Below are 27,780 nucleotides of genomic sequence, written 5' to 3'. Positions count from 1 at the left end.
AGGGGAGGGCAGGAAAGGAGAGGACGGGTCACGTGCGGCCGGCGGCCTGAGGTCACGTGACGGGCGCCTGGGAGGAGGGAACTGGGGCTAGGAGTTCTCCTAAAGGAAGAGGCGTGAAGTGGGGGGGACGCGGCGGCGGCGGCAGCGCTGACAATGGTGAGTGCACGGCCGCCCGCGCGCTCGCCCGCAGCCTTTGTCCCGGAGCGTGCGGCGGAACGGCCAACGGCGGGCCCGATGTCGCGGGAACGGCTCTTGGGAGCGGCAGGAGAGGGTAGGCGGGCAGGGCGGGGAGCCGGGTTAGGCCTGTCTGGCCGCCGCGGGGCTAGGGAAGAGCGGGCTGCGCCGCTTCTTCCCGGTCTCGGCGAGGCCCGACTACCTGCGGGTGACGAGGCGTTCTCCTGGCCATGTCGGAGCCTCTGCCAGCGTTCTTCGATCGGCTATGGGGGGCCGTGGCTGGGTACTCGGATCCCGCCTCTGCGGGCCCGCCACCGCCTCCCCTTCCAAGGTAGCCAGACCTTCTGCTCCTCCTGGGCAGCCTCACTTCCTTTCAGATGGGGTGACCCAAGAGTCCCCCAGTTCGGGACTCGGTGGACTTGGTCACTCTCTTCCAGTGTTGATCAGGAGCTTGGTAAACGTTGAATTTACCAAGCTCCTTGAGTCTTTTTTTTTTCTTTTTAAACTAGCATATGGTGATACCCTGCGATTTCCTGACCCCAGGTTAGCCTTAACGTTGACATTTGTAGAATGAGAGAGAAAAAGAAAAGGACGTTGGAGGGGAGGACGTTTTTAAGTCAAAGGCAGTAGTTTCGTGCCCCCTGGTTTAAACGTTGGCTCTCATTTCCTTCACCAAGCCATTCTGGAAACTTATCTCTTCGGGATGTTGAAGTGGCCTAGGGAGCAGAGGAGGGAGGGAAATCAGTACTTTAACCACAGTTAGTGGGAAGCACAAGCGTGAGCACGATGGCATTTAGCTTTGTGTGTGTTGGCGATTTCCTCTAGATTGGATCTCATTTCACTCATTGTATGGTAGTATTCATTTACTTGGTTCACTTAGCATGCATATGTTGAGCGCCTACTGTGTACTTTCATTTAATAGTACTTGGTTTCCCAGAGCTCACCCAGTTCCGTAAGCTGCTTGAGACTTTTGGCTTAAAGACTAAGCTAGGTTTATTTTTTGAAAAAGTTACATTTGATGAATACATTTTAAAGTCAGGAATCGAGTTGTTTTAAATTTAAAAAAGAAAGGAGCACAGAAAATGTTCATTCTTAAACTTCGAGCCCTTTTCTCTTTTTTTCATCAGATATACTTAGGCGCTCCCAGGGGCTCTGAGCAAGACTGAATCAGCCCTTGCTCTCTTATAGCTTGTAGTCCAGAAGGAGATAAACATTTGTCTTGTTTAACGTGGAAACAAAACAGCTGTGATAAGAAGGAAGTATTGGGGGACCTTGACTAGTCAGGGGCTTAGAGATGGCTTCTTTAATTGAATATAATTTGCAAAGAAAACGTAAAAGGCCCTATTTTTTGCTTACATTTAGAATTACTACTTTTAACGCATTATTTTCAAGAACAATTTTTATTTTCAAGTTACTCGTGAAACAAATACAATTGTAAAGCTCGGAAACACTGAAATAGGCACAAGTGTAATAATATATGTATGAAAATTTGCTGTTTCATTGCTCCTGTATGCACTAAGTGAATAAATTTTGAGAGCTTCTCTTCTGCCTCACCTTGAGTTGCGTTTCTTTACACCCAAAGGATGTAGTGAAATTTCTTCAGTGAGGGCTATAAAATTCATCTTTTAACATCCACTTGTAATTTTGCTAGATAGTAATGCTCAATGTTGGGTTACAAATTACGTGAAAAATCTTTTTATTTAAAGGCTACCTAAGAGTTTTAATTTGTATAATTTCTAATATTGCTCCTGAAAATCCCACATTTTGAATACATACTTGAAGGTATCTTTTCTAAAAGATCTTGGCAGTCTTTCTCTTAAGATTTCAGAAGTGCCTCTTGTAATTTCAGCAGAAGTGTATGTTAATATATCCTAACCTTCTTTACGGCTTTTATTCCTTTGCCTTGTAGTCCTCACCATTCTGACAATTCTGTATTTTTCTCTCTTTATATAAATTAGAAGTATTATCATTTGACTGTGAATAATTTTTAAAAGATTTAAATTTTGTAACATTTTGTTTGAAATGATAGGATGTGCAAGAAGATGCACATCTTGAAATACAAACTTTATTTGTTTAATTTTTGGCCACACGAGGTGGCTTGTGGGATCTTAGATCCCTGACCAGGGATGGATCAAACCTGTGCCCTTGGCAGTGAAAGTGCTGAGTCCTAACCACTATTTATGAAATACTTCGTGCATGCAGAAAATGATTGAGGACAACAGATAGTTTTTATATATTTTTAGTGCCTAACAATTTTTAAGTTTTACATATGGGGTCAAAACAAGACTTATTGTTTACAATTACTAATTGTCGTTAGTTAATTGTGAAGTTTATGTACTTTTAAGTCTGTTTTATACCATTTTAATTAGTGGCAACTTTGACATTTTATTTTTGATTATTGATATTTTAATATAAACTTTCAAATCCCAGTTCAGTTGTATATGTTAAGCATTATGTATGTGGGAAAAAGTGACCATAATATTTTGTTTCATTTGTAAAACAGTTCTTACAGTTTTCAAATCTCATTTTTCCTGGAACTAACTCTAGGAAGTATTAAGGGGGAATAAAAAAAATAAATTTTATTTTCCTGCCTCGGTTTTATAATTAAAATTTTGAGACTGACATCATCTATTCTTTCATAATTGTTTCTCTCACAGCAGCTCCCCACTACCTGCCCCCTTTGCTGGATCAGTGCTTTGCAGGTAGTTGATGATTAGTAAATACCAGCTGACTGATTTTGACCTGCTGTACATTCTCATATTTGTAGCTCTTAGGAGAATGTATACCATTTTGAGCAAGTTTTGAGTTTAAAACTTGGGGGTATGAAAGCTAACTAGGAAGGGACAAAACATCTTGTCAAAAGGAAAATTTGCTTTTTATATATTTGGAGTATAAGTACTAATCTGGTAATTCATTGAGTTGCTTTCTTGAAATTATAATCCTTTCCTTGTGGTCCAGTGGTTGGGACTCTGTGTTTTCACTGCCAAGGGCCCAGGTTTGATAACCAACGTGCCACAAGCAGTGTGGTGTAGCCAAAAAAAAAAAAAACCCAAAAAACAAAGAAGCAAGCTCAGAATTTAGGAAAACAGTCTCCGTCCATCATATTAGTTGTATCACCCTGTGATCCACATAGCCTTAGCAGGATTGTTAGCTTGTTTGCTGTTACCCTTCCTCCTGAGCACAGAACTGAGCCTTAACTCAAGCTCCTTGCTCTAGACTTTACTACTGCATCAATGCCAATTTCCTGGGGGAGGGCGGGTCTTACCAAACATGCCAAGTTTTAGCTCATTTCTTTTATGTATCCATTTATTTTTTATTATCAGGACAGTATGTGTTTTACTCAGAATTAACAATCAACAAGTGTTTGAATGCCTTCTACTAAATGCCACGTGCTGCCCCTGGCCACTGAGTCTTCAGTGTTGAGCAAAGGATAAGGGCTCTGTCCTCATGAAGTTTATAGTTCAGTTGGGGAGTCAGGTACTCAGTAAATACACAGATTAAAATAAATGGGCTTCCCTGGTGGCTCAGACAGTAAAGAGTTTGCCTGCAAGGCAGGAGACCTGGGTTCAATCCATGGGTTGGGAAGATCCCATGGAGAGGGAAATGGCAACCCACTCCAGTACGCTTGCCTGGAAAATTTCATGGACAGAGAAGCCTGGTGGGCTACAGTCCATGGGGTTGCAGAGTTGGACATGACTGAGCGACTAACATTTTTATAATAAATGATGAAGTAAACCTACATGGTGTTGCACTTCCCAAATTTGGAGAATTCAGTTTTGATTAGGAAGTTAGGGAAGGCCTCTTTGTGGAGGTGAGTCACAGTGAAAGGATGACTTTGTTAGGATTCCTTGGTCTAGGACAAGGAGGAGACTGGGCGTATTTGAGAACTTGGATCATTTGAGGCTGGTGTGGCTGGAGGGATGAATAGAGCAAGATATGTATAGGCCATGTTATGGAATACATTGTATATGTGTATGTTTAAAATAGCATTTCATTAAAGTAAGTGTTAACTATAGAAAAGTACACAAGTAAGTGTACAGCCTGATGAACTTTCACAAAGTCAATATACCTGTGTATTAAGCACTCAGATAAAACCAAACAGAACATTAATAGTACCCCAGTGCTTTCTTCCAGCTACTTCCTGACTTCTAATACCACTATAATGTGCATCATGTTTTTGATTTTTTAGTAAACGGAATAATACAGTGTGTATTTTTGTGTCTGGTCTCTTCACTCAATGTGTATGTGAGATTCATCTTTGTTTTCTGTCCTGTAATTGATTCCATTGCCCACTGTATGAATATAGATAAAAATATATGTATCCATTTTCTCATTGATAAATATTTGGATTATTTCCTAATTGGGCCAGTTGTGAACAATGATATTATGAACATTCTTATATTGGTCTCCTGGTTTATGTGTGTAAGTTTCTGTTTAGGGTAGATACCTAGGGGTATAATTCCTGGATCATTGATGTATATATATATCTTTAGCTGTACCAGATAATGCCAACTATTTTCTAAAGTAGTTGTTCCAATTTATACTGCCACCAGCATATTGAAGGATATGATTGGGTTTATTTATTTATTTTTTTCTGTTGCACTGCACAGCATTCCAAATCTTAGTTCCCCAACCAAGGATTGAACCTGTGCCGGTACAATGGAAGCATGACGTCCTAACCGCTGGGCCTCCAGGGAAGTCCCCAGATTTATGTTTTTAAGAGATAACTCTGTGTAAATTTTTAAAAAGACTAGAAAACTAGCTTTTATAGCAGGCAAAAAATAATCCACAACTATATCTGACATTGGAATAGCCAATGGATTCTGTATTATTTCTAGCTAATGTGTTTTGCCATTCATAAGCAATTGATCTTTGTCTCTTTTACTTCTGTCATATTCAGGATTTACAGAACAAGGCTTATACACTTTGTTTAGAAAAATTAACAAATTTAATTAGTCTCCTCTATTAGAGCCAGTTTTTTTTTTTTTTTTTTTTTAGGTACCCAATCTAATTTTATTTTATTTTTAAACTGTACAATATTGTATTAGTTTTGCCAAATATCGAAGTGGATCTGCCACAAGTATACATGTGTTCCCCATCCTGAACCCTCCTCCCTCCCCATACCCTCCCTCTGGGTCATCCCAGTGCACCAGCCCCAAGCATCCAGTATCATGCATCAAACCTGGACTGGCAACTCGTTTCATACATGATATTATACATGTTTCAATGCCATTCTCCCAAATCTTCCCACCCTCTCCCTCTCCCACAGAGTCCATAAGACTGTTCTATATTACAGTGTACTGCTTATGGAAAGCCTACTGCTATATAAGTCTGAACAGGATATGTTACATTGTGTAAACCCTTGAAATAGAGCCAGTTTTATTTCAAGGGTTTACACAATGTAACATATCCTGTTCAGACTTATATAGCAGTAGGCTTTCCATAAGTAGTACATTGTAATAATTCATGAGTAATTGGGATTGTATGAGTTTCATTATAGCAGTATAATGAAAGAACCTCAAAGATGTATAACTAAAGGTAACTTTCAATCCAGATGTTAAGATTAATTTTTTAGATTTTTGGTATATGTTAGAATTTGATTATAGTGGTTACTTGTAGAAATGATTGAAATTATAGTGTGTTTCAATTTCTTTAGTTTTGGGGGGCGCTATTTTATTGTGGTAGAGAACAAATTTATCTGCAATAAATTTTTAAGGGTACAGTGCAGCATTAGCTTTATGTATATTGTATGAAATTTATTTAGTTTTGATGCAGTATTTGGTATGAATTCTTACTTCATCCTGAATTCATAGGTTAACTTCAGGTTATAGGTAATCAAGTTTGAATTTTAAACTGTAGTGCTGACAAAACAATTGTGAGAATTTTTCTTTTATTTTAGAGTTTTCTTGGAGGATTTTTTGGTCCCATTTGTGAGATCGACGTTGTCCTTAATGATGGGGAAACCAGGAAAATGGCGGAAATGAAAACTGAAGATGGCAAAGTAGAAAAGCACTATCTTTTCTATGATGGAGAATCTGTTTCAGGAAAGGTAAATATTCTGTTTGGAGAATTATCTAGTTGTAGAATATTAGAATTAGTCATGAAAGTGGCTTGTGCTGTATCTAAATTTGAATGATTTTATTAGAGATGGAAAATGTTTTTCAGAATGTCAGCTGGAAGCTTTGATTCAACAGAACACTTGCAGGAATGGTTACTGGGCAGAGTCTAAATTAAACTGTGTGCAGAATTTTGTGTTTGTGACCATGTGAGTCTGTTTAACATAAGACAGTTTCTACAGTGGGGCTGTGATCCACTCAAAGTTTGTTTCTCCTTTAATTGAGTTATGGAGATTGGGGATAATTCTCCAGTTCAGTTCAGTGGCTCAGTCGTGTCCGACTTTTTGCGACCCCATGAATCACAGCACGCCAGGCCTCCCCGTCCATCACCAACTCCCAGAGTTCACTCAAACTCATGTCCATTGAGTCGGTGATGCCACCCAGCCATCTCATCCTCTGTCGTCCCCTTCTCCTCCTGCCCCCAATCCTTCCCAGCATCAGAGTCTTTTCCAATGAGTCAACTCTTCGCATGAGGTGGCCAAAGTATTGGAGTTTCAGCTTCAGCATTAGTCCTTCCACTGAACACCCAGGACTGATCTTTAGGATGGACTGGTTGGATCTTGCAGTCCAAGGGATTCTCAAGAGTCTTCTCCAATACCACAGTTCAAAAGCATCAATTCTTCGGCGCTCAGCTTTCTTCACAGTCCAACTCTCACATCCATACATGACCACAGGAAAAACCATAGCCTTGACTAGACGGACAGCTTTCTAAAAGTTTTTTCTCATCTTTATAGGTTATCAGTCTGTACTACTGCCGTTGTGTCTGTATCTCATTTCTTGATACTCTGTAGAGGATTTAAGCACATTTAGAATGTGTCCATGCATGGTCAGATACATTTGTGATACCTTCTGTGGTTTAACTTTTTCCCCCTTTTCCTTACCAAGAATTATTCTTATACCTTACAGAATATGATTACTACTCATTAATTTGTGATACTGAAGAATGGTAATATCCTAGATAAAATCAAATCATAAAATGTTTGAAATAATTTTTCTAAATATAAATGATTAAAAAAATATTAAGAGTTTTTCTCTCCTGTTCGTTAAGGTAATACATACACATGGTAAACAGTTTGGGAAATAAAATAATTATAAAATAATTATAATTATCTATAGTCCCATCATATGGAAATAACTCACTATTAAAATTTGAATGTGTTTCTTCCTAGTCTCTCTGCATTAATTAATGTTTATGTATAGGTAATATATTAAGCATACCTTTTCCCTACTGTTGGATATTTAACTCATTTCTGTTTTTCAAATTGCTTGTAATATATCCCCATATCTTTAGTAATACAGACATTTTATACATAAATATAAAGACCTTATATGAAGGGTCCTGCAATACAGGAGACCTGGGTTCAATCCATGGGTTGGGAAGATCCCATGGAGAGGGAAATGGCAACCCACTCCAGTATGCTTGCCTAGAAAATTCCATGGATGGAGGAGCCTGGTGGGCTACAGTCCACGGGGTCCCAAAGAGTTGGACACGACTGAGCGACTTCACTTTGAGTAGAAGGGGTAGAGATACCAATCTAGTTTTTCTAGGGAGAGACTGAACCTCAGATTTTCAAAATTTATAGACATAACACCACCAAAAACAAGTCTTACCACACTAGTCTAGGCTTTGTAAAATGTCTGAATATAGTTAAAAGATCATTGGGCTGGGGTTGGAAGATCTAGCCTTGGACTTTACCACGGTCTTGATAGGTAGCTCTGGGCAGTCATTTAACTTTCTGGATCTCACCTGTAAGTTGAGGTTGGACTAAATCATTGGTTTCCAAACTTTGTTATGCATTGTAGGAAGAATACTTCATGTATTAGAAAAAAAAAATCTTAGAGACTGGAAGACCTGACATCCTACCTAGAGCAAGAATATTCGTGACATGTGAGCTGTCTATGTATACTTTTTTTTTTTTATGTATACCTTTTTTTTTTTTTCCAGGTTTTTTTCTAAGAGTAGTTTTAGATTTACGTAAAATTGAGAGGGAGGTATAGAGGTTTCCCATTATCGACATCAGTGCCTAGAATGGTACAGTTTTGATCAAGGATGAACATACATTGACACATTATAGTCACCCAAAGTTTGTAGTTTACCTACGGGTTCACTTGTGGTGATGTATATTCTATGGGTTTGGACAAATGTATAATGTATAATATATAATAATAATAATATACTCTACAAATGTTGTGTTTCCTTTTTGGTAGTGCTTTTTGTATCCTATTTAAGACATCTTTGCCTACCTTATGGTCATGAAGATATTCTCCTGTTCCTCCTATAATTTTAAGTAGTTTTATATTTCACATTTAGATTCTCTGTTTTTTGAAATTGATTTTGTCTTTATGACATAAGAGTCAAGACTACTTATTATTTTTTTCCCCATATGGATATCTAATTGATCCAGGACATGTACTGAAAAAGCCATCCATTCCACCACTGCATTGTAGCATCACCTCTGTCAGTAACCAGAGGTTGTGTGAGTCTGTTTCAGCCTCTCTGTTCTATTCCATTGTTTTATTTGTGATATATACTTTCATTTCTATTAAAAAAAATAGCTTTATTGAGTTATAATTCACATAAGTTTACCCTACTGAGTATATACAGTTAAGAGATTTTTACTACTTTTGCACAGTTGTGCAGCTGTCATCACTAGCTCATTCCATAATGTTTTCATCACCCAGAAACCATAACATTAGCAGTCATTCACTTGGCACCATATACTAAATGTTTGTATGTAAGATTTGTGTGTTAAAACTTAATCCTTAGTATGATGTACTTGTAGGTGGGGTGGGGCCGAGTGGAGGGGGAGGGGGAGTGGCTTTGGGAAATGATTAGGTCATGAGGGCTGTGCCCTCATGAATGGGATTAGTGTCCTCAGAGATATCTTGTGTGCACCTTCTGACATATGAGGACATAGTGAAAAGGCAGCCATCTGTGAACCAGAAAGCAAACTCTCCCAGACAGCAAATCTGCTGGTGCTTTAATCTTGAACTTCACAGCTTCCAGAACTGTTAGCAGTAAATTTATGTTGTTTTTAAGCCACCTAGTCTGTGGTTTTTTGTTACAGCAGCGTGAGTGAACTAAGACACCTAGCATCCACTAATCTACAGATGTGCTTTCTTTCTCTGTGGATTTGGCCTATTCTGGACATTCCGTATAAATAGAATCATACAACGTGTGGCCTGTGTTCGGCTCCTTTCACTTAGCATGATGTCTTCAAGGTTTATTACTTTTAAGAAAATTTTTGGTCAAAAATATAATACAGTTTGCTATTTTAACCATTTTTAATGTTTATAATTCAGTAGCCTTAATCACATTCACAGTGTTGTACAATCATCACCACTATTTTGAAATTTTTTCATCATCTCGAACAGAAACTTTGTACTCATTAAGCAATAGCTGTCCTTTTCCCTTTTCTCCCAGTCCATGGATACCTCTAGTCTACTGTTTTTCCCTGTAAATTTGCCTGTTCTGGGCTTCTTCTATTTCCTATAAGTGGTTATACAGGATCTGTCTGTGTCTGCCTCATTTCATGTAGCATAATGTTTTCAAAGTTCTTTCATGTTGTAGCATTTATCAAAGCACGATTCTTTTTTATGGCTGAATGATGTTTTAGTATATATCTGTCTAGTATGTGGATGTACATTTCTTCATCCTTCAGTTGAGGACATTCCAGTTAAGTATACTTGGGTTTCTATTTATTGACTATTAAGAATATTTCTGTACATTTGTGTATACGTTTTTGTGTGACTGTTTTCATTTCTCTGGAGTGTAGACTTAGGAATGGAATTGCTGGGTCATGTGTTAGCTTTTAGGGGAACTTCCAGACTTTTCCAGAGCAGCTGTGCCATTTTATATTCTCTCCAGCAATGTATGAGAGTTCCAGTTTCTTCACGTTCTTGGCAATACTTATTATTGTCTGTATTATTTTTTTGTGGGTGAAAAGTGGTCATATGGTTTTGATTTGCATTTCCTTTAATGATGAGTAATACTGAGCATCTTTTCATGTGCTTATTGCTGTTTGTATATCATCTCTGGGGAAAGTCTGTTCATATCATTTGACCATTTTTAATTGGGTTGTCTGTCTTTTGATCATTGAGTTGTAAGAGTTCTTTATGTAGTCTAGATACAAGTCCTTTATCAGTAATATTTTGCAGACATTTTCTGTGAGTTGTCTTTTCATTTTCTTGATGGTATCTTGAAGCACAAGTTTTTTGTTTGATGATGTCCAATTTATCTTTTTTTTAAATTTCACTTCTCATGCTTTTGGTGTCATTTGAGAAACAGTTTCCCATCCAAGATAATGAAGATTTACACCTGTGTTTTCTTCTAAGAATTTCATAACTGTAGCTCTTACATTTAGGTCTTTGCTACATTTTGAATTAATATTTGTGTGTGATGTGAGGTAGGGATCCAGTTTCTTTGTTTTGTATGGTGAGATTGAGTTGTTCTACTACCGTTTGTTGAAAAGAATATTCTTTCCCCATTGAATTGTCTTGGGACTCCTGTAGCATATACTTTTTAAAGTTAAACTTAATTGCTGTTTGTCAAAAAAAAAACAGGTGTAAAGAAGGAAACAAAATTACCCATAGAATTTTTATTTTCTGTAGTTTAAAAGATATAATTGGCATTATACTTGTATACAGTTTGACCATGCTTCCTACATGTAACATATCATGCACATCTTCTCACATCATTAAAAATTCTTTGACCTTATTATTTTAATTATACTCCATCATGTGATATACTCCAATTTAATTATTTACTTCTTTTTCTGACATATTAATTTGGAAGGTGAATAACTAAACCCACCCTGGTTATAGATGTTGAAGATATAGTAGTATGAATATTTTAATTACATAGTTTATAAACAAGTATTTGAACTTCTTTTTATTGGTCCTTGATTTCTATTGAGAAGCATTGTTTGAAAGAACAGCTTTTAAGAGTCACATTACCAATATTTTTTACAGTAAAGAACAAACCTGGAAGTATGTGTTTTTTTGTTTTTTAGCTAATCTTTAAATGGTTGAAATTTTGTTTTTAATATTTGTGTACTTTATATTTTGTCAAATTAAAATGTGTAATAAGGTTTCCATTTAGCAGATACAAATTTAGGGATTTTAGATTATATACTTTATTTCAAAAGTATGTAAGATATATCATACTTAAAATTTAAATCTTTAGACATTCTATTTTTAGGATGAATAGCAGACTCAGGGCAATAACTGTTGCTTTTAATATCAAAAATTATAGCAATATATGGTTGGTTATAAAAAGCTGAAAGTGATCTTTTAGGTCAGTTTTTGGAATTATTAATAACCTTTATATTAAAATGCTATTATAGAATTGTTTATTTGACCAGAAAACGTATTTGAATAGTCGAAAGTTTTCCCTTTTATTGATTCTTTGTAGTTCTCCAGCTCTAAAGAAACACTGCTTCCTAACAAAGCAGATGCTTTAAATGTACGTATAAGTTCATTAGTGATTGTAGAGGAGTAAGTTTTACCTTCTCTGGAGGTACAAGATCATCATAATCTAGGTATGTGGTGGTTTCTCAGACTTCAGAAATGAACACCTGAAGTATTTATATATTACATTCATCTGGAAGGAATCTGCTAGTAGGCCCACAAAGGATTGTTAACATTTCTTAAAATTTCATGTTTTGGCAGGTGAACCTAGCCTTTAAGCAACCTGGAAAGAGGCTAGAGCACCAAGGAATTAGAATTGAATTTGTAGGTCAAATTGGTGAGTTTTAAAATAGTATTACTTTTTTTGTTGTTAACTGAGTTTGAAGAGAGTTTGATATGGCAGTTAAATAATTGAATTAGAGTTTAGTTTTATGGAAAGAAGGAATTGATTTTGCATAATAAAAGGATTTATTTTATAAACATTAAATAATCATGTTTCTTTTAATTATATTAAATGATATTTGACTCATGCTGCCTTTACTTGTGATGAAATCTGATTATTAAAAGTGAAAGGAGTTATGTAAGCTACCAGCCTTGAAAAATAATTCAAGTAAATTAGTTGACTCCCTGAAATTTCCATCTGCCTAGGTTTTTCACCAGCTGTATTCACAATTAGCAGTGTCACCTTCATCCTTCACCTGCTAATTACTCATGCCATTTGTCTTCCTAACTTAGTTTATACCTGTAGCCAGACTCACCTGTTAACAGAAAATTCCCTGTGAAAAGGAAAGTTGTAATTTCTTCTTGACTTAGATCAACTTGTGTATGTTTCCATACATATATTTCTTGCTTTAGCAGGAGTTAAACTATATAAATCTTTGGGTACTGCAGATGCAGAACGAGAAAAGAAAATAGATCCTAGCTTTCTAAGTTTTACTGTCTATTTTGAAAGTATCAAAATTGGAATGGGTAGATGTTTGTTTAGATATCTATTTTGGATGAGATTATACTTAAGGGGCAAATTATGGTAATTAACTGATAGTTGATTTTAGTCTTTTACTTAGTATAGTTTTATCAGGGTAATATATTTGCCTAACTAAAGCAAAACAACAAAGCATTTTTTGTCTTGAAGGGATGAAGTTCAAATAATTGCTGGAAATGTAGCAATTTAAACAGCTTATTATTGGGCAAAGCCTACCTAACTACACTAAAGGATTGAATTCTTTCATAACAGAAATTTTTATTTTGCTATGCCACTTGAATTTTTTTAAGCCCATGTGGAGTGAAATAGGATAATGGAATTCAGATCATAGCTCTGGTATTTAAAATGAAGGCAAATCCAAGAAATTCTTTTGATAAAAATTACTTGCTCTGGAAGTAGAAGTTTGGGTTTTGATGAGATGGATATCAAACATAATTGGTCTTTCACTTTTTTAAATTTCTTAGAGCTTTTCAATGACAAGAGTAATACTCACGAATTTGTAAACCTAGTGAAAGAACTAGCCTTACCTGGAGAACTGACTCAGAGCAGAAGTTATGATTTTGAATTTATGCAAGTTGAAAAGCCATATGAATCTTACATCGGTGCCAATGTCCGCTTAAGGTATGAATGGACTTTGTCTACAGTTTATGATACACAAAACAGAAAGTAATGACTACTGTTGAATGTCTTGAAATTCTAATTATAATTTTGGACTGGAAGACTTAAGATTTTGAAAATTCTGTCAAATATATATATATATATTTTTTTTTTTCTGGCTAATGCAGATCTGATGTAATAAGATCCTTCTATCAGATTTGTGTGTGTGTTCGTGTGTGTGTGCGTGTGCACGCACGCATGCTCAGTCATGTGCAACTCTTTGCGACCCCATGGACTATAGCCTGCTGGCTCCTCTGTCCATGGAAATTTCTAGGGAGGAATACCAGAGTGGGTTGCCATTTCCTACTCTAGGGGATCCTCCTGACCCAGGGATCGAACCTGCATCTCTTGGGTCTCCTGCATTGGCAGGCAGATTCTTTACCACTGTGCCACCTGGGGAGCCCTCTATAGGATTCAGAGGATCCCATTATGAGAAGTTTTAGTCACATACTTCCCTTGTATGTACCTTAGTTTCTTAGATACTTCATTTGTCTTGTAAGTGGAATTACCCTCTAAATCCATTAGTTTCTCAATGAATCTCATTTAGTTTATGGTTAAAAAGTGATGTAGAAAAAAAAGAAAAAAAGAATCCATCCAGAGAGATGTCCTCAAATAAGCTTGATGGTAGTACTCCAAATTGATCTAAAACGTATGTCCACTATTCTTAAAATTGAACTTTGTATTTTTTCCATGGTGAAGGCATTTATTTAAAAATGAAAATTTCTTCATGAAGCAAATGGAGTAAATTGATCCCTAAGGAATTTCAGGAAGGAGAAAGCTAAAGTTTGCTTATTTAAAACACTGAGATATCTCACAGGAGGTTTAACTTGTCCTCTCCATTGACTTTTGTAGGTATTTTCTTAAAGTGACCATAGTAAGAAGACTGACAGATTTGGTAAAAGAGTATGATCTTATTGTTCACCAGCTTGCTACCTATCCTGATGTCAACAACTCGATTAAGATGGAAGTGGGCATTGAAGATTGTCTACACATTGAATTTGAATATAATAAATCAAAGTAAGTACCTTTTACAAACAGATAAATGGTCAGGGAAAATTAAGAAATAAACCTTTTATGTCTTTGTAAATTGGTCAAAGAAAGGATAGAGTCAACATTAATCTGATGTTAAGAGACCATCAGAATCTCTGAACTGAAAGAAAGAAACTTTAGAAGGAATTTGGTTTTGTTTTAGTAGGAATTTGACTTGGTGCGGATGTCTTTCATATTCTATGGTAAGACTCCGCTTGGCCATTTTTTAATAGAGGATCTCACCATCTCAGAAGGCAGCTAATCCTGTAAATCTGTGAAAGTTTATCTTACTGTCTTGGCATCATTTCAGCTGGTCATCTCTTTAAAATAAGCAAAAATGCTTTTTTCTGACTACATGAACAATACCTTTTTATTATTAAAAAAATTGACAATGTAGAAAAGTCAAGGGAAATAAAAATACCACGTATTTTCACCTTTACCACTTAACCACTATTAATATCCTTTTGTATAGCTTTCCATGGGAGGGGGTATATGTATTTATATATATTGTGTTTTTTCAGAAATGGGCTCTTATTTTATTTATTGTCTTTTTAAACTTTCACCAAAGTATATATCTAAAAATATTAATAATTTCTTAACATGTTCACATATCTAGTAAGTATTCATTTCCTTAAATGACTTATAAAAGTTTGTTCCTGTCGGTATCCAAACGATTTGTTCAAATCCAGTGGATGCAAACTCACTTAACAAACACACTAATCAAAAAACATTTGGTTTTTTGATACTTAAATCTGTTTGTTTTCCCTTTTATTTATTTTTTCATTAAAGTTTGTTGAAGAAATGAATGTTCATTCTTTTATCTTCTTCCTGTGCACTCTTCTGGTATATGAATTTTTAAAAAATATATCTATTTGTTGTTGACTGTGCTGGCTCTTTGTTGCTGTGGGGGGTCTCCTCTCTAGTTGAGGTGTGTGGGCCTCTCATTGCAGTGGATTCTGTTGTTGTGGAGCCTGGGCTTCATGGTGAGCATGCCTCAGTAGCTGGGACTCACAGGCTTAGTTGCCCCATAGCATGTGAGATGTTCCCAGACCAGGGATCAAACCTGTGTCGTATGGATTGCAAGGTGAATTCTTAACCATTGGGAAGCACTACATGATATTTATTGCTTGTCATGTCCCAGTTTATATCACTGAAATTGTGATACACATGTGTTCAGAGTCTTAAATTATATTGTTGATAAAATTATTAGTTTAGGACCTAAAACTTGTCACTGGAAGTCTCCCTTCAGAGAGACATAATTGCATTAGTCAACTCTTGGGATATTATTTTGAGATTCAAACCTAGAGAAGGTCTCTTTGTGACCAGGTGATTTTTTAACTGTGCTATTCTAGCACTTGGAGTAATACACTAAACACATGTATAAAGTTTTTAATGTTCGGAACATCTTCATATGCCAAACATTTTCAGGCATAAAAATCTTAATTTTCCTCGCTTAAGTTCTTTAGAAATGAAGTTGACCTCTAAATAGGTGACTAACAATTACTCTGGCTAAGTTTACCCTCTGAGGTTTATTGATGATAAGTAAAAGTTTTTTTCCTAATTTTTATAGTAAAATGATGAATACTCTTGAAAAAAAGGAACATTAAATACATGAATAGTCAGAATGGTATTCTTAAATAGTAATTATCCTATAGATACCTAATAAACCTTTTCAGGACATATTTCACTCTTTGTTTTGTAAACTGATATTTAGTAAATGACAAATATTCTTTCCCTTAAAGGTATCATTTAAAGGATGTGATTGTTGGAAAAATTTACTTCTTATTAGTAAGAATAAAAATCCAACATATGGAGTTACAACTGATTAAAAAAGAGATCACAGGAATTGGTAAGTTAAAGGGTTCTTGAATTGAAGTTCATTTTAGTTGAAATTTTAAAATCTTAAAATACTGTTTAAACTTAAATATCTACCTTGGATACTAACTTTGATATTTAATATTGCTGGCAGTGAGTTACTCATTTATGTTTTTTAAAAATTAGTTTTTGAGTAGATAATTCACATGGTTTAAAAATAAAATATGAATGATTATACAGTAAAAAGTGTCCTATTTATGCATTCCAGCTACTCATAGGTGATACAAGTTTTAAAATCGTTTAAACATTTATTCATACACATGCAGGTGCCTCTTTATTACACCCTTCCTTTTAGTCAAGTGGTTATGTGCAGTGCGTACTTTAGAGACACTCCAGTTAATAATATCATTTCACGTGTGTTGGTTTACATGCAGAATAAAATCTGAGAAGTGGAGTTGCTGTTTCCAAGGGTTTATTCATTTGTAATTTTGATTAATACTATCAGTTTGTCCTCTTTATGGACCGTACCAATTTGCATTACTGCCAGCAATGAATGTAGGAAGGTGCCTTTTTTCCGTGTGTTCTCATAAGCACAGTGTTATAAAGCTTCCTGGTCTCATGGGGAAAAGGCTCCCCATTGTACTTTTGATTCATTTTTCTCATTCGAGTGAGGGTGAGTATGTTTTCATGTGTATAAAAGCCATTTGTATTTCTTTCCTATAAACTGCCTATCCGTATCCTTTGCCGCATCTCTATTGGATTATTAGTCTTTTCCTTTTGAAGTGTAGAAACTCTTTATATGTTAGAGAAATCAACCCCATTCTCTGTATTAAGAGCAGCAAAATTTCCCATTGGTCTTGCTTGTGGTAGTTTTTACCATGTAGAAGTTCTTGATGTTTGTGTAAGTCACCTGTGTCAGTTTTTCCTTTTACGGATTCTGAGTTTTGTGCCACAGTGAGAAAGGCCTTTTTTACATTGAGGTTATAAAAATAATCTTCTGTGCTTGATTCTACTAAAGTAATATATTGTAGTTTAGGAATTTTGTTTAAAGTTTTAATTGATTTGGAATTTATGGATCCAGCTTTACTTTTCTCCAGATAGCTAATGAGTTACCCTAAATCATTTATTGGTTCATAACTGCTTTTTAATTTTTCCTTTTTTTTTGGCTGCACTATGGGGCTTCTGAGATCTCAGTTCCTTGACCAGGGATCAAACCCATGCCCCCTGCAGTGGAAGTGAAAAGTGTTAACCACTGGATCGCCAAGGAATTGCCTGTTTTTTCCCCCTAGTTTTAATTAGTATATAGATTTAATTTGTTCCCTTTAATTTTCCTGGTTTTCTGCTAAAAAGAATTTTAGGCACCACTTTTTAAGAATTTGTAATTGATAGTCATAAACATCTGTAATTTCTTAATCTCCATTTTTTATCTGCTAAAGTGATTTAAAGATATTAAAACCAAACTTCAGTTTCCCATTTGTTGTTTAAAAAAGTTATTTAAACATTTTTTCTAGTTATAAAAATTATGTTTGGGTGTTCTAGAAAATTTTAAATAAGAAATATTTGTACTCATAATCCAGAACAGAGCTTAGTCTTTGCATGTTATATACTTTACAACATTGGGATCATTACCATGTGTTTTGGTGTACTTTTAAAACTTGTGTCATTGACTCTTCAAAACAACTGTCAATTAAGCATTCACTTTGATATTTTATCTCTGTTAAAGTTAACAAGAAAAGACATTTTGGGTGTTACAGAGAAAACTAGCATGTCAGTGCACTGCTGTGCCTTCCTGGTTTCTATTTTAGCAGATATTAGAAATGATGGAAGGAAGTCTTTGGAGACTTCCTTATTATTTCTGAGCTGTATACAGTTGACCTGTGAATAACATGAGGTTTGAAATGCGTGAGTCCACTTACAGTGGATTTTGTTTAGTAGTAGATTTTACGAGCTTTATGATCTGCAGTTGGCTGAATCTGCATAGGAAGGAACTGTGCATAGGGAGGAGTGGAGGATACAGAGAAGGGACTGTAAATTACATGCAGGTTTTCATGTGTGTACAGTGAAGCACTTCAGCCCCTGCAGTTCTTCAGGCGTCTACTGAATTACCTTTGAGAAGAAGGGACTGAGACCTCAGTTGGGTGGTAAATAAGTGTACATCAAGAAATAGAAAAGAATGATCAACATTTTCACAAAAGGGGGAAAGTCAGTTAGGACTAAAATAATGTAGTCAGAAAATAGGAAGAAGGTATAAGCCTGGAAATTATATTCTAGCAATATTTAAATTGATATCATTTACATTATTGCCTAGGACCCAGTACCACAACAGAAACAGAAACAATCGCTAAATATGAAATAATGGATGGCGCACCAGTTAAAGGTAATGAGCTTTTCTTTTGCTTCTCTTGTGTTATAGGGAGTGCAGATAGCAGTGTTCATGGCAGTTTAGCTTGAAAGTATTTATTCAGTGTGAATATGTGAATTCTTAAAATGATTTTTACAATGATTTTTAAGATCATCTTTGTATAAATACTGAGGAGACTGTAGTAGTACTTTCTGGTTTGAAATAAGGTTTAATTTTCTTATGCAGCTTAAATTTAGAATTTAGGAAAGACTTTGATGTATATCTGTTCCCTAGTTCTGAATTTATAATATTTTGTCTTCTGTTAAAAGAGTTTCTCTGTAAATCTTTTTTTACTCATGCTGAACATAAGGTACAGTATAGCTGAGCATTCATTCTGTGGGATTTTGGAATTCTGTACAGCCCCCAAGAAAATAAGCAGCTCCCTTACTAAATAATTTTTAGTATCTAAGATAATGAAGCCAGTATTTATCATTTTAAATTTATGTCTTTGGCTTTTCTTACTCTGTTAGTAATTACTTCAAAAAGCAGTTAACCATTTATTGAGTGCCAGCTACTGATGAGGCATTGTACTCTCAGGCGCTCTGAAGTTCCCTTCCATATACACTTTGAGGTAGGTAGTGGTACCCACTCCAGTGTTCTTGCCTGGAGAATCCCAGGGACGGGGGAGCCTGGTGGGCTGCCGTCTATGGGGTCGCACAGAGTCAGACACGGCTGAAGCGACTTTGCAGCAGCAGCAGCAACCCTTATTTTATCCCTGAAACTGAGATGTAGAGGTTAAAAACTTAAGGTAGGCAGAACTACCTCTACCCACTTAGATTTTCAGCTAGAATTGTTTAACAGAATTAATGAGAGAGAAACAGTTTATTAATGCATGCAGTGCATATCACGCAGGAGCGTGAAAGTGAAGTCGCTCAGTCGCTCAGGAGCAGGCTACCAGGCTCCTCCGTCCATGGGATTTTCCAGGCAAGAGTACTGGAGTGGGGTGCCATTGCCTTCTCCTCATGAAGGAGAAAAAAAAAACAAAAAAGTAACTCAAAGCAGTAACTTAGCATTTCAGCTTATATAGCATCTTCAAAAGAACAGTAAATTTGGAGAGAAACAACTGGGCAAAAGGAAAGCAGCTTAGGCTTCCAAGGGCACAGACTATGGGAAGGTAAATATGAGGGAGGAAGCTAGCAGAGTCGGCTTGTTTGCAGATTCCTCTGGTGCCATCCCTGGGCTAAAGAGAGGGTGTCGCCAATAAAATAATTGATATCCTGCCTTTAGGCAGAATAGGGGAATTCTTTTTTGCTTTCACTGCTGCTTAATTGCCTTCAGCTCACGAATAATTTTAATGTCAAAGAGGCACATTTTTTGGTGACATATTCTGGTTTCCTTCAAGAGCTAATCATTGCAGAGTTGGCGTTTGAGCCTGGGCCTTTCTGACTTCGAAACTCATGCCTGTGTACTTGTGTGTTATGCAGCATTACTTAGTAAAATTCCAGCAGCCACAAGTTTTTATGTAAAGAAATCGGTTGTATATCCTTTTTCCCCGCCTCTGGTTACAGCTTAGTTTTACTTGGTAAACAAAGGATAGTACACCCCTCAAGGCATGAGGGTGGGCTGACCCCTGAAGGAGTGGCCCCAACCCATCTGGCTCCCTCTTTTTGTACTTTCTGTCTCCTCCCCCCAGCCTGCCCTATATAAATTAGGGCTAGCACCCATGATTGGTCTGGAGCAGGGCATGTTTGTTTCACCTGAGGTTTCTCCCTGGTTCCCTTTCCATGCCCTCGGTTGTATATCTTTAAGGAAATAGATACACATAAGAAAAGTATTACATAAAAAGAATTCAAAACAGAATATGCCAATAATTACTCTTAGGAAAAGAGAAGCTATCAAGTCACCAAAAATAGCAATCTAGTCAGTAATAAGTATTCAAGAATTTACACACATGATGAGAAATGGCAAAATTCATGAAAGCTTGAAAGTGACAAAAGTGCTAGAGTGGAACTTAACTGCTGGCACTGTTTTAAGCTTTTACATATGTCAGTCCATATAGTCCTTATAGACCCTTTATAGGATGGACATACTTGACTGGAGTTAGAATTCGAATCCAGGCATTTGACTTTAGAGCTGGTGGTTCTCAACTAGGTGCACTTTTACCCCCTCCTCCCCACAGGAAATTTGGCAATGTCTGGAGACATTTGGTTGTCATGTTTGGGGACTGTTAACTGGCATCTTATGGGCAGAGACCAGGAATGCCCTGAACTTCCTACAGTGTATATGACCTTACCCACAACATAGAATTATTAGGCCTAAAATGTCAGTAGTGTCAAGACTAAGAAACTCTGGTCTAAAGTTTTTGTTACGCTCCTGTCTCAGGAGGAACCGAAGCATTAGTGTCTTTATAATACTTAGTTTTAGGTGTTATGTAACTGTATTTGGTCATCCTTTAGAACTAAATAGAAATTGCTTTTCTTTCAGGTGAATCAATTCCAATAAGACTATTTTTAGCAGGATATGACCCAACTCCAACAATGAGAGATGTGAACAAAAAATTTTCAGTAAGGTACTTTTTGAATCTAGTCCTTGTTGATGAAGAAGACAGAAGGTACTTCAAGCAGCAGGTATGGTGCCACCTACATGGTATTTTGTTCTGTGGTGGTTCTAAAAGCACCTGGAAAGCACTCACTTTTCTAAGCTTTATTGTACTGAGCAAGCGGGGGTTTCTACGTAAGTGAAAACACTGAAAGTGTGACACAGAAGTAAGGCATGAATGGATCTCTGTTGTGATCAGTCATTCTGCAGGACTCCAGGATGGGCTATAATTTGGCAGGGCTTCTATTTTTTTTCTCTTGAAACTTTTGTTTTTTATAAAAACAATATCTGGTATTTGTTTTTTTAAAAAACCAGGCAAAAAACAGTAAAATAAAGGTCAAAAAAAATTCCACCACCATTGTGATAGTTTTCCAGACAAATTTGTATATTTGTTTTTAGATCATATTATGCTCATATATGATCATATTAGATCATATTTGTTTTTAGATCATATTATGATTTAGATCATATCTATGTTTTAGATCATATTTGTTTTTAGATCATATCATATTGATCTTTAATTTGCTTTTTCATTCAATAGTGTCTTGAATAGATTTCCTTTATCAACAAATAAAGATTTCCTTTCATTTTTCATGACTGCATCCACTTGATGGATTTCAGTTTTCCATTTTTCCCTAATTAAACAATCCTTTTATAAATGTCTTTGAGATGACCCAAATCTATTACTTTTTAAATACATTTATCATAAAACTTGTTCTTATTTGAAAATCAATTAAAAGCTTTTGGTGAATTTTGAGTAAAGCCTGTGATTAGAATGGTCTTCTCTGTTCTGTATCAGAGTAATAAATATTTGAATGTCAGTTGAGTGTTCAAAGCTAAATTGGAAATTATTCTAGGGGGAAAAAAGAAAGCCTTCTGTGCTGAGGACTGTGAAGAATATAAAAGCCACCTTTTTAAACATAGTTTTTCCTCACAATTCTCACATTGCATATTTGTGGGAAAAAAAATTATATAATTAATGGAAAACTTAAATAATGGTTTGACAGCAATTTGGAAGAGAGAAAACTTACTTTGCTAATGTTGCCATAATGCTATATAGTTAAACATAAGTGATTTATAACTTCAAATTAGTTTATGTGAAATTTACAATTTTCAAATCAATTACATATTATGACCCTATTGAATAGTATATGCCTCCCATAGTCATTCATTTAGATGTTTAAATTCTGCTATGTTGGTTAAAAAACAAACAGCCTGCCATGACTTCATGGAGCAAGTAATTTAAAGAATTGAGAAGATGGACCTCCCTGGTGGCTCAGTGATAAAGAATCTGCCTGCCGATGCAGTGTTTGGTCCCTGGTCTGGGAAAATCCCAAATGCCGAGGAGCAACTAAGCCTGTGTGCCACAACTATTGAGCCTGTGCTCTAGAGCCCATGTGCCCTATAGCCTGTGCTTCGCAACAATAGAAGTCACCACAATGAGAAGCCTGTATACAGCAACTAGAAAGGGCTTCCCTCCTAGCTTAGTTGGTAAAGAATCTGCCTGCAACATGGGAGACTGGGGTTCGATCCCTGGGTCAGGAAGATCCCCTGGAGAAGGAAATGGCAACCCACTCCAGTATTCTTGCCTGGAGAAAATCCCACGGACAGAGGAGCCTGGCGGGCTACAGTCCATGGGGTCACAAGAGTCGGACACGACTGAGCGGCTACACCACCACCACCTGCTCACTGAAACTTGAGAAAAAGGCTGCACAGCAACAAAGACCAAGCACGGCCAAAAATAAATTACTGTTTTTCAAAAAGAGTTGAGAAGAGCTCTCAGGAAGGATTGGTTAGGGTAAGACAGGCAGAGGAATAGAAATTTGAAGAATATAAAGGGGAGGATGGAGGGAAAGTTTAATTTGAAGTGCCTCTAAGGGCAGAGAGTAACCCAGTTCGGCTGGCTGGGTACTGGGACCTTGGTAGGGAAGAGTGATATTAGTAAATTGGATAAAAGTTGCGGAGGACCTTGAACACTGGGTTGGAGATTTATCCTGGAGGAACTGAGAGCTACTGAAGAGTCATCCAAGCAATGTTTTAGACTAGTCTGGCAATGATGGGTAGGACAGGTTAAAAAAGGGTTTCAGGCAAGGGAGGGAGAGCCATCTATCAGAAAGCTGAAGTATTTAGTGACAGGGGCTTGAATTTGGGTAAGGACAGGGGAAACAAACTAAAAGACAGATTTTAGGAATTCTTTAAAGCAGTAGCAGCTAGACCTTTGTTTCAGTTTGGATTCATAGTGGTGGTGTACATAGATGTTGTTGGGGGTGCAGACTTGGCAGAAGGGGAGACCCATTATTAGAATTGGAAGAAAGTAGGTCCATCAGGAAGAGAGCTTTTGTAGGGAAGAAGTTAGTTTTGTTATGGTTAAAATTGAAGTGCATTATTTCTGTGGTGAAAATTTAAGGCATAATACAAGAATATTAATTTGAGGATGTTAATTTGTTATCATGCATTTGTTTTCTAGGAGATCATTTTGTGGAGAAAAGCTCCTGAAAAACTGAGGAAACAGAGAACAAACTTTCACCAGCGATTTGAATCACCAGAATCACAGGCATCTGCTGAGCAGCCTGAAATGTGAACTGAATGGGAGAAAAAAAAGAAAAAAAACCTCCTATATCCGTTGAGATTTAGGTTTGGCAGGTTAAAGATGGTTGCAGCGTGTAGGGCAGGGAAAAGGCCAAAACTCCATTTATGATAGTCTTCCTTTATCTTACAGTGCTGAATTTATTTTACAACATAACTGTTCTTCGTGTATATACATTTTAAAAAGTGCTTTCTTTGAAACACTGGAACTTTCTTAAACTGCCGTTTTTTTGTTTATTTGTTTTTTTAACTGCACACTTTGATTTGATAATAAGCACTCAGATATACATCAGCATAAACATTATATTTTCATGTGAGTAGGTTGGTATTTGTACTTGTGCTTTTTTTCTGCATAATGTTGATTATAAATTCTTTTCTTCTCCTTTTTCATGCTAATGATTACCTCTTGCTCTTTCTACATGCAAAAAAATTTGTATTCAAATAAAATTAGAAAACCTGAGTGGCCCTTACAGCCTGCAAAGATTTAAAACACGGCATCTCAATATTTTTGAAAACTACATTTATGTTTTTCTATATGTGTTTGAGACGTGCATACGAGTGTTTCACTGTAGGTGCATCTGAGTCTACCATTCCATGGCTTCCTGAATTTTGTTCTCTTTGAAACCTTCTGTGGTATATTAAATTTTTCCCCTAAGGGATTATGTAGCATGTCATTGCAGCTTTTTTTTGAGGGGGGGGACCATATTAAGTAACCATTTTGCTACTGCTATCCAACAGGTACCACTGTATGTTTTCTGCAGTGTGGAGTGGATTCTATGTTGGCAGTTTAGAATTTGTTAAAATTATATGATTGTTCCATAATACTTTGAAAACAATTCTTTTGATTTAAGGAATCTTTTTAGCACATGTATGCAAATATAAACTTTCTTGCAAATATTCTCTTTTCAGGAGAAAATTCGAGGATGAGGGCACTCAGGAGAACTGGTGAAGCATGTAGTTACCCAGATCTGGACAATTTCACATTGTTAAATCAGAACCTTGACTAGTTCAAACCCAAATTTAAACTTCTTTGTCCATTATGTTTAAATTCTTTTAACATTAAATTCAAGCATTGTTCAGAGCCTCTAAAAAAGAAGGTTGCAGTCATCTGTTTTTATGCTATGCATGGGGTCTGATCTCAGATACACTAAATACGGGGTGTAGGAACTAAAACCTGATGTATGAAACTGCTTTCACTTATGGTTCATTGGTTTTTGTACAAATATTTTTTTATACACTTCAGTGCAAGTCTTGTCAGTTAACCTTACTTTATGAGTAAACTAAGTAACCCAAATTACATTTCTTTAAGCCTATTTTACTACTGTGGCTCTTTGAAAAATGGTTAGTAACCAACTTCTTAACTGGCAAAAAGTTCCATGTGCTGGAGCACCGGTTATAAATGTGGATATCTGTGAATGAAAATGTTTTCCTTCATGTAAGTGCCTGTTCAGAGTTTCAAAATTTTAAAATGCCAAATATTTTCATGGTCACTTGCATGTAGTAATCTGGAAAATATTCAAAGAAAAATTGGAAACCAATTGTATTTAACCAGCCTCAAATTGTGCAACCATGATGTATAATAAAGAATTTGAAACAGATATTAAGCTTGCTATTTGAATGATTAAAATATTTATATTCTGAAATATCTTCTCATTGTCATATTTATCTTTGAGGACAAAATTGCTCACTAGTTTAAGAAGCTGTAATTGTGATAATTAGAAGTTTTTACAAATAATTTCACTTTTAAATATCTATTATAATTACTTTTAACTAGGTGGCTTAAAACACTGTCATAAATAGGATGCTTATTCAGCTTGCTTGAGACTTCGTGCATAACCAATTTGAAAAATAAAAATTTGAACAGTATTTGGTGAACTGTAAAAAAGTTAACCAGTTAATTAGAAATGAACTGAAAAAAAATTGTGTCTGTTAGAATACAATATCTAATGCAGTGGTTCTCAACCCTGGCTGCATGGTCAAATCACTTTTAGGAGTTTTAAAAAATAATCATGCCAGATCCTATTCAGGCCAATAAAATCAGAATTTCAGGGGCTCGGACATCAGCGTTTAAAAACCACCCAGGATCGAGAACCACTGTTCGAACCATTTAATTAGTTATTTCTCTCACTGGTGAAGTTTTCATTGTTCTGAATTGCTAGGGAGGAAAAACTTCTCTCTGCTCTCTTTTGTGTTTGAGAGCCTACTATTAAACGGATAGATTAGCAAAAGAAAAGGATTCTAATTGAGTTAGAGGATGTTCACAAAAATGTGACTTACAGGAGTGGTTAGAATTTGGGGGTTGTTTACCATCTTGCTGGGGAATGGGGGCGAAGGACACTTAAACTGACTTAGTAGGGGAAGCTGTGGGGAGAAAAGAGCACTAATGGGAAAGTGGGTGACTTTTAGGAAAGATAAAGGGTCCTTAGGAGAACAGGTGGTAGATAGGAGCACTCTGTAACCAAAGTCCGTTTAGGTGTTAACGCCAGTTTCTCATGGTGATGAGTTAATCCTTCCAGTTTGCTCCCTGTGAGGGGATTTAATGCCAGTGGAGTTCTGGGACGCTCTGCATTTAGGCAGACAGGATTTCAGGAACTCAAATGCATTCTATTAAAAATTTTATGCCACAGTGATGTATTCTGGATCCCTTTAATGTGGATCAAGTAGCTGGAATATTCTAATTACCCTCTGAGTTAGCAAAGTCTTTAATTCCTTTTATATTCAGCTGAATCTGGACATACATAAAGGCCCTCTCCAGCAGGTTTATATGCACCTGGATTGAAATGTAACATTTTACAGTTTCAAATCAGATAAAGGCAGAGTGAGGAAAATATGCACCCTTAAACAACATTGTTTTTTAGGCTTGAGGTCTTCTGTGAGCGTAATTCTTAAGTCACTCCGCTGATCAAAATCTTTTAGTGACTCAATTGCAGGAAAAGTTCTAATTCTTTATTACACAACACCTTCAGCTCCAGTTAGCCAGACTCCTTGGAGAATTCATTCCCTTATGCCAGCCCTTCAGTTAAGACTCTCCAGGCCATTTTTGTCTGACACCATCTCCGTATCTTAAGTCAAAGTGTTACATGTCCCTTTGTTATGTTGACAAGTCATGCCAGGCACATCTCCAAGACTGTTAACCCCACTTTTAGAAGACTTTTTAATTGTATGGACTTAGTATAGCTCATGGGGGTTCAGCCTGTTTTGTTTTGCTATACTTTGTGCTTATCTGCACATTAAAATATTTGAGAAAATGGATGACACTTATTTTCCCAGAGAGTGATTATAAAATTAAAGTGGCCTCCTTTAGAAGAAAAAACTGCCTACATGTAGTAACATTATGGTAAGAACTGTTAATGCAACTTAGAATAAAGGAAATAGACTAGATTCTAGGAGTCTTATCTGGTCCTGGAGAGAAAGCAAGACAGCAGAGCAGGACCATGTGGACACTACAAGTTCTACAAATGCATTTGATAGTTGGCTCCCTTCCTAAGATAGGGAAACTGGACCAGATAAGCTCTGAGACCCCTTCCATGATGAACAATTTGGTATCTAGATCATGATAACCTTACATTAGAAAAATGCCAGAAATGTCAAAGTACAGAATTTGTAGGGAGATGTGAGGGGGAGAAATCTAGAATGCATTTTGTGAAACTTCATAAACCAGGTTTTGTTAACAGCAAAGGCAAAGAAGAGAGAACTTGCTTATTTTATTCCGCACCACAAGAGATATCTTCATTTCTCCCACTTCCCTTCCCTGTTCCACATTTATTTGTTTTCACACACACATTCAGCATTTTCCTGAGTGCTTCTTGAGTGCTATTTTATTGGCCCTGGCCCTACCCTGAAGGAACTATAACCCAGAGCTGCTGCTAAGTCGCTTCAGTTGTGTCCGAGTCTGTGCGACCCCATAGATGGCAGCCCACCAGGCTCCCCCATCCCTGGGATTCTCCAGGCAAGAACACTGCAGTGGGTTGCCATCTCCTTCTCCAATGCATGAAAGTGAAAAGTGAAAGTGAAGTCGCTCAGTAGTGTCCGACTCTTAGCAACCCCATGGACTGTAGCCCACCAGGCTGCTC

General features: G+C 36.5%; 1 protein-coding gene across 2 annotated transcripts; it reads left to right on the top strand.

Moving 5' to 3' along the window:
• VPS26A (VPS26 retromer complex component A) lies at positions 1-25,350 on the top strand. Of its 2 annotated transcripts, none has more exons than XM_070364868.1 (9): positions 1-156; positions 6,074-6,223; positions 11,961-12,036; positions 13,146-13,302; positions 14,191-14,355; positions 16,110-16,216; positions 18,491-18,559; positions 21,008-21,150; positions 23,589-25,350. In XM_070364868.1, the coding sequence occupies exons 1-9, from the start codon at positions 154-156 to the stop codon at positions 23,700-23,702; spliced, it is 984 nt and encodes a 327-aa protein (XP_070220969.1). In that variant the 5' UTR covers positions 1-153; the 3' UTR covers positions 23,703-25,350. The 2 variants fall into 2 exon arrangements, with proteins under 2 accessions (XP_070220969.1, XP_070220970.1); XM_070364869.1 differs by having other exon boundaries at positions 127-271.
• Positions 25,351-27,780: the final 2,430 nt, after the last annotated feature.

The sequence above is a fragment of the Bos mutus genome, chromosome 28, assembly GCF_027580195.1.
Source record: "Bos mutus isolate GX-2022 chromosome 28, NWIPB_WYAK_1.1, whole genome shotgun sequence".
Classification (NCBI taxonomy): domain Eukaryota; kingdom Metazoa; phylum Chordata; class Mammalia; order Artiodactyla; family Bovidae; genus Bos; species Bos mutus.
Note: the sequence above shows the minus strand (reverse complement) of the source record. Positions and strands in the feature narration are given on the sequence as shown.